The 14,206-nt window shown below is 47.3% G+C and overlaps 1 protein-coding gene across 4 annotated transcripts in view; it reads right to left on the reverse strand.

Annotated features, from left to right (window-relative positions):
• The window catches only part of Glt1d1 (glycosyltransferase 1 domain containing 1), a 62,695-nt gene that overhangs the window by 33,041 nt on the left and 15,448 nt on the right, over window positions 1–14,206 (reverse strand). For all 4 annotated transcript variants that reach the window (XM_015505620.2, XM_015505618.2, XM_015505619.2 and 1 more), the window contains exons 5-6: window positions 4,914–4,950; window positions 3,342–3,398 (exon numbers count right to left, since the gene is read on the reverse strand). In XM_015505620.2, coding sequence (XP_015361106.1) covers window positions 3,342–3,398; window positions 4,914–4,950 — 94 coding nt within the window. The remainder of the gene's footprint in view (window positions 1–3,341; window positions 3,399–4,913; window positions 4,951–14,206) is intronic.

Consider the following 14,206-nt stretch of genomic DNA (forward strand, 5'->3'; position numbering starts at 1 on the left):
GAACATGAGTCATGGAGACAACATTCAGATGTGACTGTCTCGTGTGCACTTCTCTAGCACAGAAAGCGTCATTTTCGAGGAAATGAAGACAACAGCTGGAAAGTCCTGCCCCTCTGCCAGAGTTCAAGTCCTTGACTCAAGCATCAGCCAGACAGCGGCTGCTCGGCTCCCTGCAGCCTAGGACAGCTCCTGTCTAGGTTTTAAAAGACACCTAAGACAGGAGACCTGCGAGCCGGGTGAGTCTCAGAGCATCGTGTTTCCTGGTTTTAACTCAGAGGTACTTTTACTGCTGAGTTTCCTGCGATACCCAGGGTAGGCGTGAGTCAGGTGTAAGCTCCTCGCTGACAAACGCACACACTCACCCGTATTCCCGCCTGGACCGTTTCCTGCAGGGTGATATTTTTGTCTTCAGAATAGAATCATGCTGTTTGCATGGTCTGGCACCCACACCGGCACCAACGGGCTGAGCCCCGCACCCGCCCCGTCTGAGCTCAACATCCCCCTCTACATTTTATGGTTATTATTAGGAGAAAAGAACTCAAGAACTTCAGCCAAGCACATTAGGCTTACTGAATTTCAACTGAAAAATCTGATTTTGTGGCTGTGTGAGAATAAAGAGATCTAGTAATACCAATTTTCCATATCAAAAACAAGCCAGCTTTCTTAGGAATAGCCCAGGAAAGAAAAAGACCCACGTGTGAGTGAGGCATCTTAGGGGCTCCATTTAGAAATACAAAGTGTTGAGGGTGGGGGACTAAAATAAATAAGCAACAGGAGTAAAAATTAAATGAAAAACAAAGAAATAGGAAGGAGAGGCCTGGATCAGATCTGATCCTAATTTGGGGGTTTGGTGGCCCAGCCTGCGAGGAACCCGGGCTTCAGAGGTGTTAACTTGGGCATAGGAGCAAATACCATGGACATTACACTGAAGGTACCTGGTAGTGCCCAGAACCCTACAACTAGCTCACTCACCTGGGGTCTGCCCCATATCTTCTGATCAGAATGGCTGCCACAAACACCACATGAGGAACTAGAGAAGCCCATACTCCATGTAGCCAGTTAAATTCTTCTTAGTTGAAATGTGCAAACATGGATCTTGCTAGCATCAAGCTGGTTTAGTGTTTTCAACCAAGGAGACTACTTACTTTGTTAGCTATGGCTGAGAGAAGTCACACTGTCTGGGAACCTGAGACACACTGGAAGATGAGAACACGTGGTAAGACTGACCTCAGGCAGGGCGCAGTGGCACACGCCTGTAATCCTAGTGGCTCAGGAGACTGAGGCAGGAGGATGGAGAGTTCAAAGCCAGCCTCAGCAAATTAGCGGGGCCCTAAGCAACTCAGCCAGACCCTGTGTCTAAATAATTAAATATTAAAGAGGGCTGGGGTTGTGGCTCAGTGGTTAAGTGTACCTGGCTTCAATACCTGGTACCAAAAAATAAAAATAAAAGGTTGTCCTCCAATGCTGCAGAAGCCTACTATCCCGCCACCAGCCTTTGTGACCAAGCAGATGGCAGCTGTGTAGACGGGGGTCAGAGAGGCCCCCCACCCACCCAGCTCTACAGAGGAATAGCTCATGAGAATTCAAAAGGGGTTTGGGCTATAATAGCTGCTCCAAATCTGTGTACCTTCTGTTCTCACTGAAGCTCAGTGGAGGGGACAAAACAGCCACAGGTGCCAAAGGCCCCAGAGATCAAGGTAGGATGGAAGAGAGACGACAAGGACAGTCTATCCTCAGAGCCTGGAATAGGACAAAGACAGTGGCCCAGACCAGCGGACGCCTGGCTGGGTAACCCAGGCACAGGTCCATTCCAGCCACCCGAAGTCACCATCTTGCAGTCATCCAGCTACCCCCAGACTCCCCAGGCGGAGGGTTCCAAGGACCTGGCAGCTTCTAGTCGCACACACTATGAGGACACTGCCGCCATGCAGGGCCCAGAGGACAGGTCTGCTAGGGAGCACTGGACCCTCTGGGTGTTCTGTGGTCACCCTGTAGCAACACCAGACGCCAGCCAAGAGGCCACAGTGCCTGGGACGCATCCTCCTCCTTTAGGAATTATGAATCTCAGTCACGCCATCACCACATCCCGCAATTCCCTGAAGATGAAATAACCTCACGGCAGGCCATTTCGAGGGGCCCACCAGTTCTGAATAATGGCACCCTGGCCGAGGTGATGAAGTGGCCCGACAGCACGGCTACATCGGTAATCTGAGTGCGGCCCTGCTGCTGTCACTTGGATGCAGGAGCACACTCCAGAAATTATTTCTAATAAAATGCTTGGAGATTCTGTTTCTCCAGGGAAACCAGTACTGACACACAGTTTGTGGTGGGTGCGGTTTTGCGTGAGGATCTGGGGTGAAATGGGCCAGCCTTGGTGTTGGCTAAGGGAGGACGGCGCTTCTCAGCTTCCCCGTGGACCTGTGATTTCAACTCCACTTCACCCGCAGGTGGGTCCATCTGGACAGCACTCCTACACTGTCCCCTCTGGGGAAAACACGTCTCCACGTAAAGCAGAAGAATCCTTGGACTTCCAACTGTACCCGGCATCCAACTTCACCTCTTCTCCCTCCTTCACCCAGCAGTGCTGGACTGGCAGCCCGTGAGGAAGCTTTCCTCCCAGAGCATGCCCCAGGTGCCTCTCCCACAGACCACCACGCGCCTGTACCTAAGGACACTGTGCAGCAACATCCTGCAGGAACATCACGGCCATGTTCATCTGCTCTGCTCTCAGGCAGGGAGGAAGCCCCTCTGTGCATCTCTGGTGGACTCCTTTCCAGGAGGCATCTCTCTAGAGGCAGGAGCTCCAGCAGGTGCGTGGTCTAGCACAGTCTATGGTGGGAACCCTCCCGAGAAAAGAAGGGCCAGGTACATGAAGGCAGGGCCTCGCACTCTCCTGACTGCTCATCATGGGGCTACAAAAACCCAGTGCCCCGTTGAAAGGTTCAGTCAAGCCAGTTTGTAGTGTTGGCAACCATGAAACCACAGGTTACATCGACACGCAAAAATCGTGTCGATAATTTATACATACGGGCAGCAAACATTTTGAGAATACATTTTTTAAGTTTATAGTTGCATCAAAAGCAATAAAATATGTAAGAGAACTTTTTAAAAGGCATGAACACTCTGTACAAACCCTTGTGAAGATAAATAAGACCAATAAATGTCCCATGTGCTCTCCGCATCTTCCTGGCCTTGTGCCAGTATCCTGCTTCCTAGTCCTGCCCCACCGGAGCCAGTCCACCTCTGGGCTAGGCAAGCTCTCCCTCAGAGCCCATGAAGGTGACAGGGAGCTTCCCCTGAGGACTTGCATCCAAGTCCTGGGAGAAGGCACCCCAGCTTACCTGAGCGCTGAAGAAAGCTGTTCCAGTTAAAAGCGGCGTTCGGTATTGTTGCAATTCCTGGGTTGAAGGAAACAGAAAAAGAGAATGTGGGCATGGATGAGGTTGGGAGACATGGCAGCTTGTGGACTTTTTGGTTCTTAGGAACCCACTCAGCCCAGTCCCCACTGGGCCCATGGACCCGCCAGCAGGGGAGGTGGAAGGGCAGCCCCAGGTTCCACCAGGATAGCCGGCCTCTGGCCCCGTCCGTGGCCAGGTCAAACTGCCTCTGGGTCATGCAGATTTCAAGTTCCTTAGGGACCCGTGTAGAAGGTTTCCCACACAACAGAACTGAGCCCTAACAGGCCCATGTACCATCTTATCTTTATTTAAAATTCCTCATCTCAACCTCACCAATTCGTGTCCAATCATCTGAATTTGGGTAACATTTCCTCAAACAGATTTGCTAAGTTTACATTTTTTCTTAAAAAGCAAACCTGTAAGATTTAAACTAAATTCAAGAGCAACACTCAGCAGATTTTTTGATGATGGGAAGGAAGCTTGGAAGTTTTATAACACGTTGATCAAGTCATCTGACCACTTCTAGAACCCACTTTAGCAATCATGGTTGGCTCAGATAACACACTGGAGCCCCTCTGCCAGGGACCTTGGGGGGAGGGGGAGGGGCGGTGCCTCCACCCACTGTCCACACTCCTAAGATCTGCATGCCAAGTTGGTTCCTCCAGCCTCTCTAGCTGGACACGGAGATGGCATGGCATGTCAGCGTGGGGCTGCATCCACACCCACGCTGCTTCCTCCCTGCTCCAGCATCTCCCGGTTGTAATCGAGGGAGACCCCCAGCCTTCCCCCCACCCGGCCCCCGGCCCTGTGCCCAGGTAGCCTCCCTCACAGGCCAGGCGGCACACCTGCTCATGGTGCACACTCCAGAAAGGAGCATATGTGAAAATGGTCCTGATGCTAAAAACAACACTGAAACACAGGAGCAATGTTTCCATGGTGACACAATGAGGAGGGTCTTCAGGCAGGTGCCGCAAGGTGAGCAGCACCTGGGGAAGTCCCAGCCACGAAGTCCCTGCATCCATCCTGGGCCTCTGCCTGTCCTGGCCTGGCCTGGGTCGGGTCACCTGCCCTCCCTTGAATCCCCTCTTTCCACTCCAGGTTGCACAAGACAGTGTTTTGCAGGAGTGATTACAGCCCACAGGGTTGGGCTGAGGGCTCCAGATGCCACCACAGGGCAGTCTGGGTGAGGTCAAGAGGGTGGGGTGGGCGATGGGGGCCAGGTCCCAACTCAGTCAACTTGGGTGCTCAGCCCCTGTTGTACAGGCACCCTGGGTGAGGTCGATTGCACTCCCACTGCCGGAAAGTGTGGGGAAGGCTTCAGTCTCAAGGACTCTTTCGTCATTTCCCCTAGGTGTTCTATTCATTTCTTATTCTGATACAAAACAATGAAACTGTGTTCATCCTGCTCATTAAGTAAACATCAGAATCATATTCTCTCATCCAAAACATCCCAGTGTGTCTATCTAAAGGACACCTTCTTTCAAAACATAATATGTGTATTTTAAACACTCTTACCTTGACTTTGGACATAGATCTTGTCCTTAGCGTGTGGCTTTTGAAAAGAGGAAGAAAGAAAAAAGTAAATTTGGTAGTCCATTGTGTACATTTTACAAACAAAATAAAAGCCATTTTAAATCCTGTTGGAAAACATCTCTAGGCATCGCCCCCTCGGCTGCCCGCAGGGTTACCTCTGCTTTTAATGGGTGTGGCCATTAAATGACAGTGTCTATAAGGCAAGAAGCACAAATGAAGTCCCTGGGATTAGGGTTAGTGCAGTTTTATGATCGCACAGTTACTATGTTAGCAGAAGTTACTGGCGCTCAGCGGAGAACATGCCGCGATGGCGCTCCCAGTGCCCCAGCTGCTGTCCGGAGCGGAGGCGAGACTGGGGAGTATGGTTGGGGACACACACCCTCCAGTGGGAGATCCATCCCCCTTCCCCAGGACAAAAGAAGACAGGAGAAAGAAAGAGAAAAAGAGGAGGGGAAGTAAGAAGGGGAGGGAGGGGACGCATATGTGGGGCAGATTCCTCCCACAGGGCAGGACAGGTGGACCTCAGACCCAGGGCTCCCGGGCCCCAGTCCTGCAGGCCCTTCCATGGGTGACCCTGGCGTTTGTGCCAAGGTATTGACTATTCCTCGTGGTAGTTTCTGGATAAACTGCACAAAACCACTAGCGAAAATAATCTATTTCCAGTTCATTGGGAAACAGTGACAGAAGCCGTCTGTAATTCAAGGTCAGCCGCAAGGCAGGAGTGGGAGTGGAGAGGCATCCACTGCGGACCCCACGAGGGGCCCCCCCACAGACACCACCCGTTCTTTTAGTGGCCCAAATATACACGTTTCCAGGGGCAAATGTCCAAAATGTGTGACTTTTGGCCCTGTGACCTAAATTTTCCAGATGAATGGATGAAATGACCAAGCCAGCTAGATGTCTGGAGGTCACAGCCCTGTCCTCGTGTGTGTGTGTGTGTGTGTGTGTGTGTGTGTGTGTGTCTAGGGGCAGGTGCAGTCCCTGAAGTAATATGGCCCTGGCCCTGTACGGGTGTGCTGGCTGGTGCCCCCAACCCAGCCTGCAATTCGAGGAGTGGGCATTGGAGCAGCACCCCCATGGGAGAGGCAGGTCTCCCGTGGGGGGACAGCCCTGCTCCAGCCTGGCAGCTCCAGGGGTCTGGTTGGTCATGAGCATGCCAGATTGTGTTTAACCGTGAGACCCTGGGCCTCCAGGGGTCTTGAGTGCCCTCTCTGTTCACCAGGCAGCAGAGGCACATGATCTAAGCCCAAGGAGATAGCATCTCATAGCTCCCTTCTCTCCTGGCTAAAGAAGACCCTAGCTTCCAGGGAAAAGCCGGATAACGCAACTGTTGAAACTGAGAACTAAAGGTGGGAGCCGCAAAAACCTCCTTTGTGGGGCTGGGGATGTGGCTCAAGCGGTAGCGCGCTCGCCTGGCATGCGTGCAGCCCAGGTTCGATCCTCAGCACCACATACAAACAAAGATGTTGTGTCTGCCGAAAACTAAAAAATAAAATAAAATAAAATAAATAAAAAAATAAAAACCCTCCTTTGGTTGGATCATAACCTGTAGGAAACTCAGCTGGACCGTGGAGGCTGAGAGTTCTGCCTTAGGACATCTCTGCAGCAGAGGCTCAGAACCTCGGCCAGAGGAGGCCGAAGTTCTCCTAAAAGCACGTCGGACAGCAGCTCAGCCAGTGTTGGTGCACACATGTGACGATAACAGGGTCCACATAATCCTGGGTAAATCGGATTCATGAAGGAGAGGAAAAAATAAGAGTTTATAGTCTTGCCCCTCCCTGCATTGAAATGCACTTTGCAAAATGTTCCCTTAGAAAGTTCTCTTTTCTACCAAAAATCTCATTTAACTGCTATGTCAACTCTACAATCAGAAGGAATTGATGTGCATGGAGACTCCTAGATTCAACCACTGGCGTTTATAAGTCTTTGAATATCATTTCTCTAAAACCCATTGAAAGCCTGAAAAGGTAAGTAAATGAACAGTCTAGTACAGACCTCTACAACACATCAACAATGATATTTTGAGATGTGATCTAAAGCAAATCAAGAAAATAGAGCTACAGTATAAAAGATATCTGGACCTGGGCTATTTGTAATCATTGCGCTAAAAGAAATCCGGCAAAGGCCAATTGGCTGATACTGATTTTGAAAAACATTTTCTGTATTAAAATGGTACAAATACAAATTAGTTTTCTTTGTTCAATATTTATTGCTTCATTTGCCCTACGATGAGTCAAAGTCCTTGTGTATCACTTGTCTTGCCAGATTAGCTCATCTATGCATTTTATTTATAAAGTCAAATAAAAAGGACTGGGTCTACATAAGAGTGTGATGGAAAAGACTCTCCATTTCAGTATATATGAGGAACTGTTGCTTAATTGAGCCTGTCACTGACTAGACACAGAAAGCCAGTGTCCTATCAGACAGACATGAAAGACAGGCATGCAAATAGGTATAACAGAAGCAAATGCTCATTGGTGACTTTTGGTAATGGAATAACAGCAATCACAGAGAGACTCCCCATTCTTTAGCTAATGCAACATGAGGCTAATCTTCTGAAGTGAAGCCTTCTGCGTGTGAAAACTACAATAAATATTAATCTTGTAATGTATGCATAATTAAATCCTCTTCAAGAGGCAAAAATAATTTTTATTTTGAAATTACAATACAGCTTCTGATTGTGACTTTATCAAACGTCTTCATGGGCTGCGGCTGTAGCTCAGTGGTAGGGCACTTGCCCAGCATGCGAGGGCCTGGGTTCCATCCCCAGCACCGTGGCCCACAGTACGACATTCCAGAAAATATGTCTGTGCCTCAAACACATAAATTGGGCACTTCCCTGGGGGGCATGTGGTGTTTTGTTTTCCTGTCCTTCTTAACTCTTTTCCATTGAAAATCTCTTTTCAAGCCAGAAAAGAAAATAATATTTTTTAAAAAGGGAGTGCAAAGGACACAGTCTTGCTGCTGAACTCCTGAAACTGAACTGCAGAGATACTCTCCAAGCAAAGGATGGTGATGGTGATGGTGCACTTCCCCAGCATGCCCGGGGACCTGGCTTCCAACCCAGGTGAGCTGGGGACACCATCCTATCCAATCATGGAGGAACCAGGAGAAACAGAGCCAGAAGGACCCACGATCCTGCACAACAGCTGGGGGGTGGGGGTGTCCCACCCAAGGCAGAAGTAGGTCAATCAGAGGAACCATGGGCAGGAAAAGCCAGAGGACTTTTGCTTTCCCAGCAGTGACATCTCTGGGGGTGACACTCAAAACCACTGCTGACGGACTGCTCAGAAGCATCTGCCCTCCTCAACCACCTGGCCCAGGAGAAGTGGTGCTCCCACCTCCCACCTGCTGGAGCCCAGGTCACACAGCAGGTCAGCTCCAGATCTGTGCTCCAGAGTCCAGGAGCTCGCCCCTTGCTAATGGGTTCCCTTGAAGCTTCTCAGTCCCCACCATTCACACACGGCAGGGGGTAAAAGAAACATGTACCCTCCTTCAAGAACTCTCTGATCAGCTTCCAAGATGCCACTGATCCCTGGAGGGTCTCGCATGGAGCCCTGTGTAGTGGCCAGCCCACCCAGAGGTAGCCAGGAGATGACACCCACCAGGTGGGCAATTTCAGGTGTCCTCGGTGGTCGGGACCACAGCAGGAGTGGGCTGTAGCTCAGACACTATCCAGGCAACGTTTAGAGGCAGCAGCACACAGAGCAGTGGCCATGCGGGGAGAGGAGGAGTATCAAGCACAGAGACAGCAAGCACTCACTGCGTATGTCAGTACTAGTTAATAGGCAGCTGGTCCAGGTTAGGTCAGTGTGGATGCCCACAGAGACATTTGGGCTCACCTGTGACATGAACTGTATGTGTGACAGTCCCTGAGATCTGCCTCGCTTTCTGCATTCTAGTTTCCAAAAGAATCTTGATGAGTTTAGGTACAGGCTGAAAGTAAAATGACACTTGAGCCACCACGATGACTTGGAGGACAGAGATCTTGGTTACAAGGCAAGGAAGAGAATTAAGCCCCAGAGGTGGTGACTCAAAAGTTTTCAAATGACCACACATCACTAAAAAGGTGACAGCACCAAGAAGCTCAGCTGCATGCTGAGCGCAGCCAACTGCACCCCAGGGCCACCCTGCCCATCACGGTGCCTATTACAATGCCATGCTTTCTCAAACACAAGGGTTCTACAAGGAGTGCATAAATAAATTCTGGAATTCAGATAATGTCCTCTTAGAATAATTATTGGTCAGAGTGTGACCACAGGCATGAGGGTCTCGAGACCCAGGGTGTCAAAACATCATCGCTGCTTCTGCGGGGGCAAGAGGTGCCGCTGAGCTAGATGTCGATTTCTAATTCGTTTTTGGTGAAATATTTACATTTTTTTAAAGATTTTAAAAAATGTTTTCTTATTAGTTATTCATGACAGTAGAATGCATTTTGATCCATCACACATAAGTGGAGTATAAATTCTCATTCCTCTGGTTGTACATGATGTAGAATCACACCAGTTGTGTGATCATAGATGTACACAGGGCAAGAATTTTTGATTCATTCTACTATCCTTCCTACCCCCCAGAGCCCCTCCCCTCCCTTCACTCCCCTCTACCTAATCCAAAGTACCCCAAACCCCCACTTCTTATTGTGAATTAGCATCTTCATATCAGAGAAAACAGTTGGCCTTTGGTTTTTGGAGATTGGCTTATTTCACTTAGCATTATATTCTCCAGCTCCATCCATTTATCTTCAAATGCCATAATTTCATTTTTCTTTAAGGCTGAGTAATATTCCATTGTGTATATATATACCAGTTTCTTTTTTAATACTTTTTTTAGTTGTAGATGAACACAATGCCTTTTATTTCATTTATTCATTTTTATTTGGTGCTGAGGATCACACCCAGTGCTTCATGTGCTAGGCAAGTGCTCTACCACTGAGCCACAACCCCAGACTGATACCACAGTTTCTTTTTCCATTCATCTGTTGAATGGCATCTAGATAGGTTCCATAGTTTGGCTATTATGAATTGAGCTGCTATAAACATTGATGTGGCTACATCACTATTGTATGCTGATTGTAAGTACTTTGGGTATTAAACCAAGGAGTAGGATAGCTGGGTCAAATGGGGGTTCCATTCCAAGTTTTCTAAGAAGTCTCCATACTGCTTTCCATAGTGGCTGCACCAATTTGCAGTTCCACCAGCAGTGTATGAATGTGCCTTTTTTCCTCACATCCTCACCAACATTTATTGTTGCCTGTATTCTTGATGATTGCCATTCTGACAGGAGTGGAATAAAATCTCAGTGTAATTTTGGTTTGCATTTCTCTAATTGCTAGAGATGATGAACATTTTTTATAGGGTTGATCGATTATATTTCTTCTTCTGTGAAGTGTCTATTCAGTTCCTTAGCCCATTTATTGATTGGGTTGTTTGTTTCTTTGGTGTTGAGGTTTTTGAGCTCTTTATATATCATGGAGATTAGTGCTCTATCTGAGGTGCATGTGGTAACGATTTTCTCCCATTTTAAAGGCTCTTTCTTCATGTTATTGCTTCCTTTGCTGAGAAAAAGCTTTTTAATTTGAATCCACCCCATTTATAGATTCTTGATATTAATTCTTGTGCTTTAGGAGTCTTGTTAAGATAGTCAGATCCTAGGCTAACATGATGAAAATTTGGGCCTACTTTTTCTTCTATTGGGTGCAGGGTCTCTATTCTAGTGCCTAAGTCTTTGATCTACTTTGAGTTTTGTGCAGGGTGAGAGATAGGGTTTTAATCTCATTTTGCTACATGTGGTTTTCCAGTTTTCCCAGCACCATTTGTTCTGAATAAGCTCTCTTTTCTCCAGTGTATGTTTTTGGTGCCTTTGTCAAGTATGAGATAACTGTATTTATGTGGGTTAGTCTCTGTGCCCTCTATACTGCACCATTGGTCTACATGTCTATTTTGGTGCCAATACCATGCCCTTTTTATTACTATAGCTCTGTAGTATAGTTTAAGGTCTGGTATTGTGATGCCTCCTGCATTACTTTTTTCACTAAGGATTGCTTTGGCTATTTTGGGCCTCTTACTTTTACAAATGAATTTGATGATTGCCTTTTCTAGTTCTATGAAGAATGTCATTGGGATTTTTTTTAATATTTATTTTTTAGTTGGACACAATACTTTTATTTTGTTTATTTATTTTTATGTGGTGCTGAGGATTGAACCCAGGGCTTCACACGTGCAAGGCAAGCACTCTGCTGCTGAGCCACAACCCCAGCCCTCATTGGGATTTTAATAGAAATTGCATTAAATCTGTATAATGCTTTTGGTAGTATGGCCATTTTGACAATATTAATTCTGCCTATTCAAGAGCAAGGAAGATCTCTCCATCTTCTAAGGTCTTCTTCAATTTCTTTCTTTAGTGTTCTGTAGTTTTCTTTATAGAGGTCTTTCACCTCTTTTGTTTGATTGATTCCCAAGTATTTTATTTTATTTTCTGAGGCTACTGTGAATGGAGTAGTTTTCCTAATTTCTCTTTCAGTGGATTCATCACTGATATATAGGAACATAATTCACCACATCAATGGATTTAAAGACCAGAATCATATAATCATCTCAACAGATGCAGAAAAAGCATTTGACAAAATCGCAACACTTCATGCTGAAAACACTAGAAAAACTAGGATAATAGGAACGCACCCCAACATTGTAAAAGCTGTCTATGCTAAGCCAAGGTAAGATCATTCTAAATGGAGAAAAAATGAAGGCATTCCCTCTTAGAAACTGGGAAAAGACAGGGAGACAGGGATGCCCTCTTTCAACAGTCCTTGAAACTCTAGCCAGAGCAATCAGACAGACAAAAGAAATTAAAGGGATGCGAATAGGAAAAGAAGAACTCAAACTATCACTATTTGCTGATGATATGATTCTATATTTAGAAGACCTAAAAAATTCCATCAGAAAACTTCTAGAATAAATAAATTCAGCAACTTAGCGGATATAAAATCAATACCCACAAATCAAACATGTTCCTATACATCAATGTTTACATTTTTCTGGAGAAAATCTTGAGAAAAAAACATCCTAAACTTGAATGAGAACTATTAGCCAGATTTGCTTCTGCAGGTGTTACGTTCTGCAGCAAGAAGTCAAAATCCCGTACAGGATATTTCTACAATGTTCACAGTACACAGCTCACAGTTGGAAACACCTAGTGAATCAGATTCTCAAAAATGGTGAGTCAGGAGCAAAATACCACAAAACAGGACCAAGGCCGGGAAGGAGAGACTCACAGCTGCTTGGCCTGCCAACCCGGCGAGGGGCCCATGGGGACACAGCACACATGATGACAAATTGGGGCTGAGAAGAGCAACACTGACACCTGACAACCTGGGCCTAGACAAAGGCATCTCAAACTAAGACAGAGAAAACCCTCTTTGTGGAAATCCTATCAAAGCTTGTGTAGAGCCAGCTGTCAACAGATTACAAACACAGCCTCCAAAATCCGGTCCTCATGAGGCGACTCCAGCTCTCAGAAGCTGACCTGACACGCTCTCGCTGGCCAGTCTGTCCACGGGCATCCCCATCAGACACTGTGCCTGAGTGTTCCAGAAGCTGGAGGCTGCTCCACCCCTACGTCATGGAGCTGCGCTGGTGGGCACAGGGCCACACCACCTGTGGTGCTCACTCAGAGGTGGAGCTGGCCAGAGTCCTGGTGTGCGGCAAGTACAAATGCACTGGGCTCCGAAGGCTCTGTACCAGACAAGGGCGACGGTATCCCAGTCTTCTCTGTTCTGATTCCACATTGTGATGAGATTCTGGACACAGAGCGGGGAGTAAAGAATTTGGCCTGGACCAAAGAGAGCACTGGCCTTGCCCTCAGCTGCTGGGCAAGGACACCTGAGAGCTGAGGACTGTCTTTGTTTAGGGTGGGGGGGCCCATGATGGATCTGAATGGGGCCGGCCACACCCAGTAGTCCCAGGGTTGGGGCTGGCCATGCAGAAAGGCTGATGTGGTGATTTCAAGTGAGGACTTAGGTCTAGTGCTGTCAGTTAATCTGGAGACTGAGTCCAGACAAGGGGCGAGAGGCAGTCTGTCTTGCCCACATTTCATTGCCCAATGAAACTGGGGACAATGAACTCAGGTGAGCATCCTGGATTGGCCACACTCCACGTGTCCCATCGCGCCTTCCTGCCGCTAGTGTGAGGAGGGAGGCCAGCCTTGGGGACTGAAGGCTCTGTACAGTCAGGAGCAGTGTGGCTTGCGGGCAGCAGCAAGACAGAAGCACCAAGATTAAGTAGACATCTTTCTGGTTGCTTTTTAAATGCAGCTACTGGAGAGTTTTCAATCACACCTCTGGCAGCACCATGTGTCTGTCCAACAGGACTGGTACCAACAGCACCTGTGTTGCTGGGTGCCTTCATTTAATGACCTTTTTAAGTGCCATTTGAGAAAATATGAGTTTTACCCTGGATTTTAATGCTTAGAACTACAATTACCTACATAAACTCTACACACAGGATCATCCTCTCTTCTGAAATCACAAAAAGAAATAAGAAGCCAATGCCATAAGTTTTTCTAATCTGGGTTTACTGAAATTAAATTCTGGTTTGATGATAACTAGGTAAGATCAACGAAACTGCAACCTGAGCCCAGCCTGCTCTCTGAGATAGAATACAAAATTAAAACCCAAAGCAGGCAATTCTGCACTGAAGGCATAAGTGAATGGATCAAAATCTGTATCACTGAATAAGAAACCTTTATATTAATTCTACAATTAATTACTGACAAAAATAATCAAATAAAGGTATTGAGCTGAGTTGTATCAAAAAATCCACCCACCCACAAAAAGGTGTATCAAAGAACAGCTTCACATTCAAATTTAATAAGCCTGCCACTTTAAGTCACAGACACAAATTAATCTCTTTTCTGATGGGCAATAGTGTAGTGCCTCTCGCATCCTCATCCACGACCTTTGCCGCCTTCTGGGTGTGTCTTCAAGTGTGTGCCCTGTGCTTGGTGGAGGCTCCCCAAGGATTGCAGCGGGTGTGGCGGGGCTGACTGACCCTGTTGGGGAAGGGTCTGCTGAACTCTGAGATGTCGCCTTCTCCTTAATAAAGGTGGCTGGCTTCAATTCTAATCTTTGCTTGAAAATTCACATTTGTTGTTGGCAACCTACAACGCCTGCCACTCGTTTTTCTGGAAGGGACGGGAACAATCTTCTGGGCATTGAGAAAGTGTCTGGGGAACGTCTGAGGAGCCGTGGTTCATCCCCAGTCGGTCTGCCCAGGGAAAGG

Source organism: Marmota marmota, unplaced genomic scaffold, assembly GCF_001458135.2.
Source record: "Marmota marmota marmota unplaced genomic scaffold, marMar, whole genome shotgun sequence".
Taxonomy (NCBI): domain Eukaryota; kingdom Metazoa; phylum Chordata; class Mammalia; order Rodentia; family Sciuridae; genus Marmota; species Marmota marmota.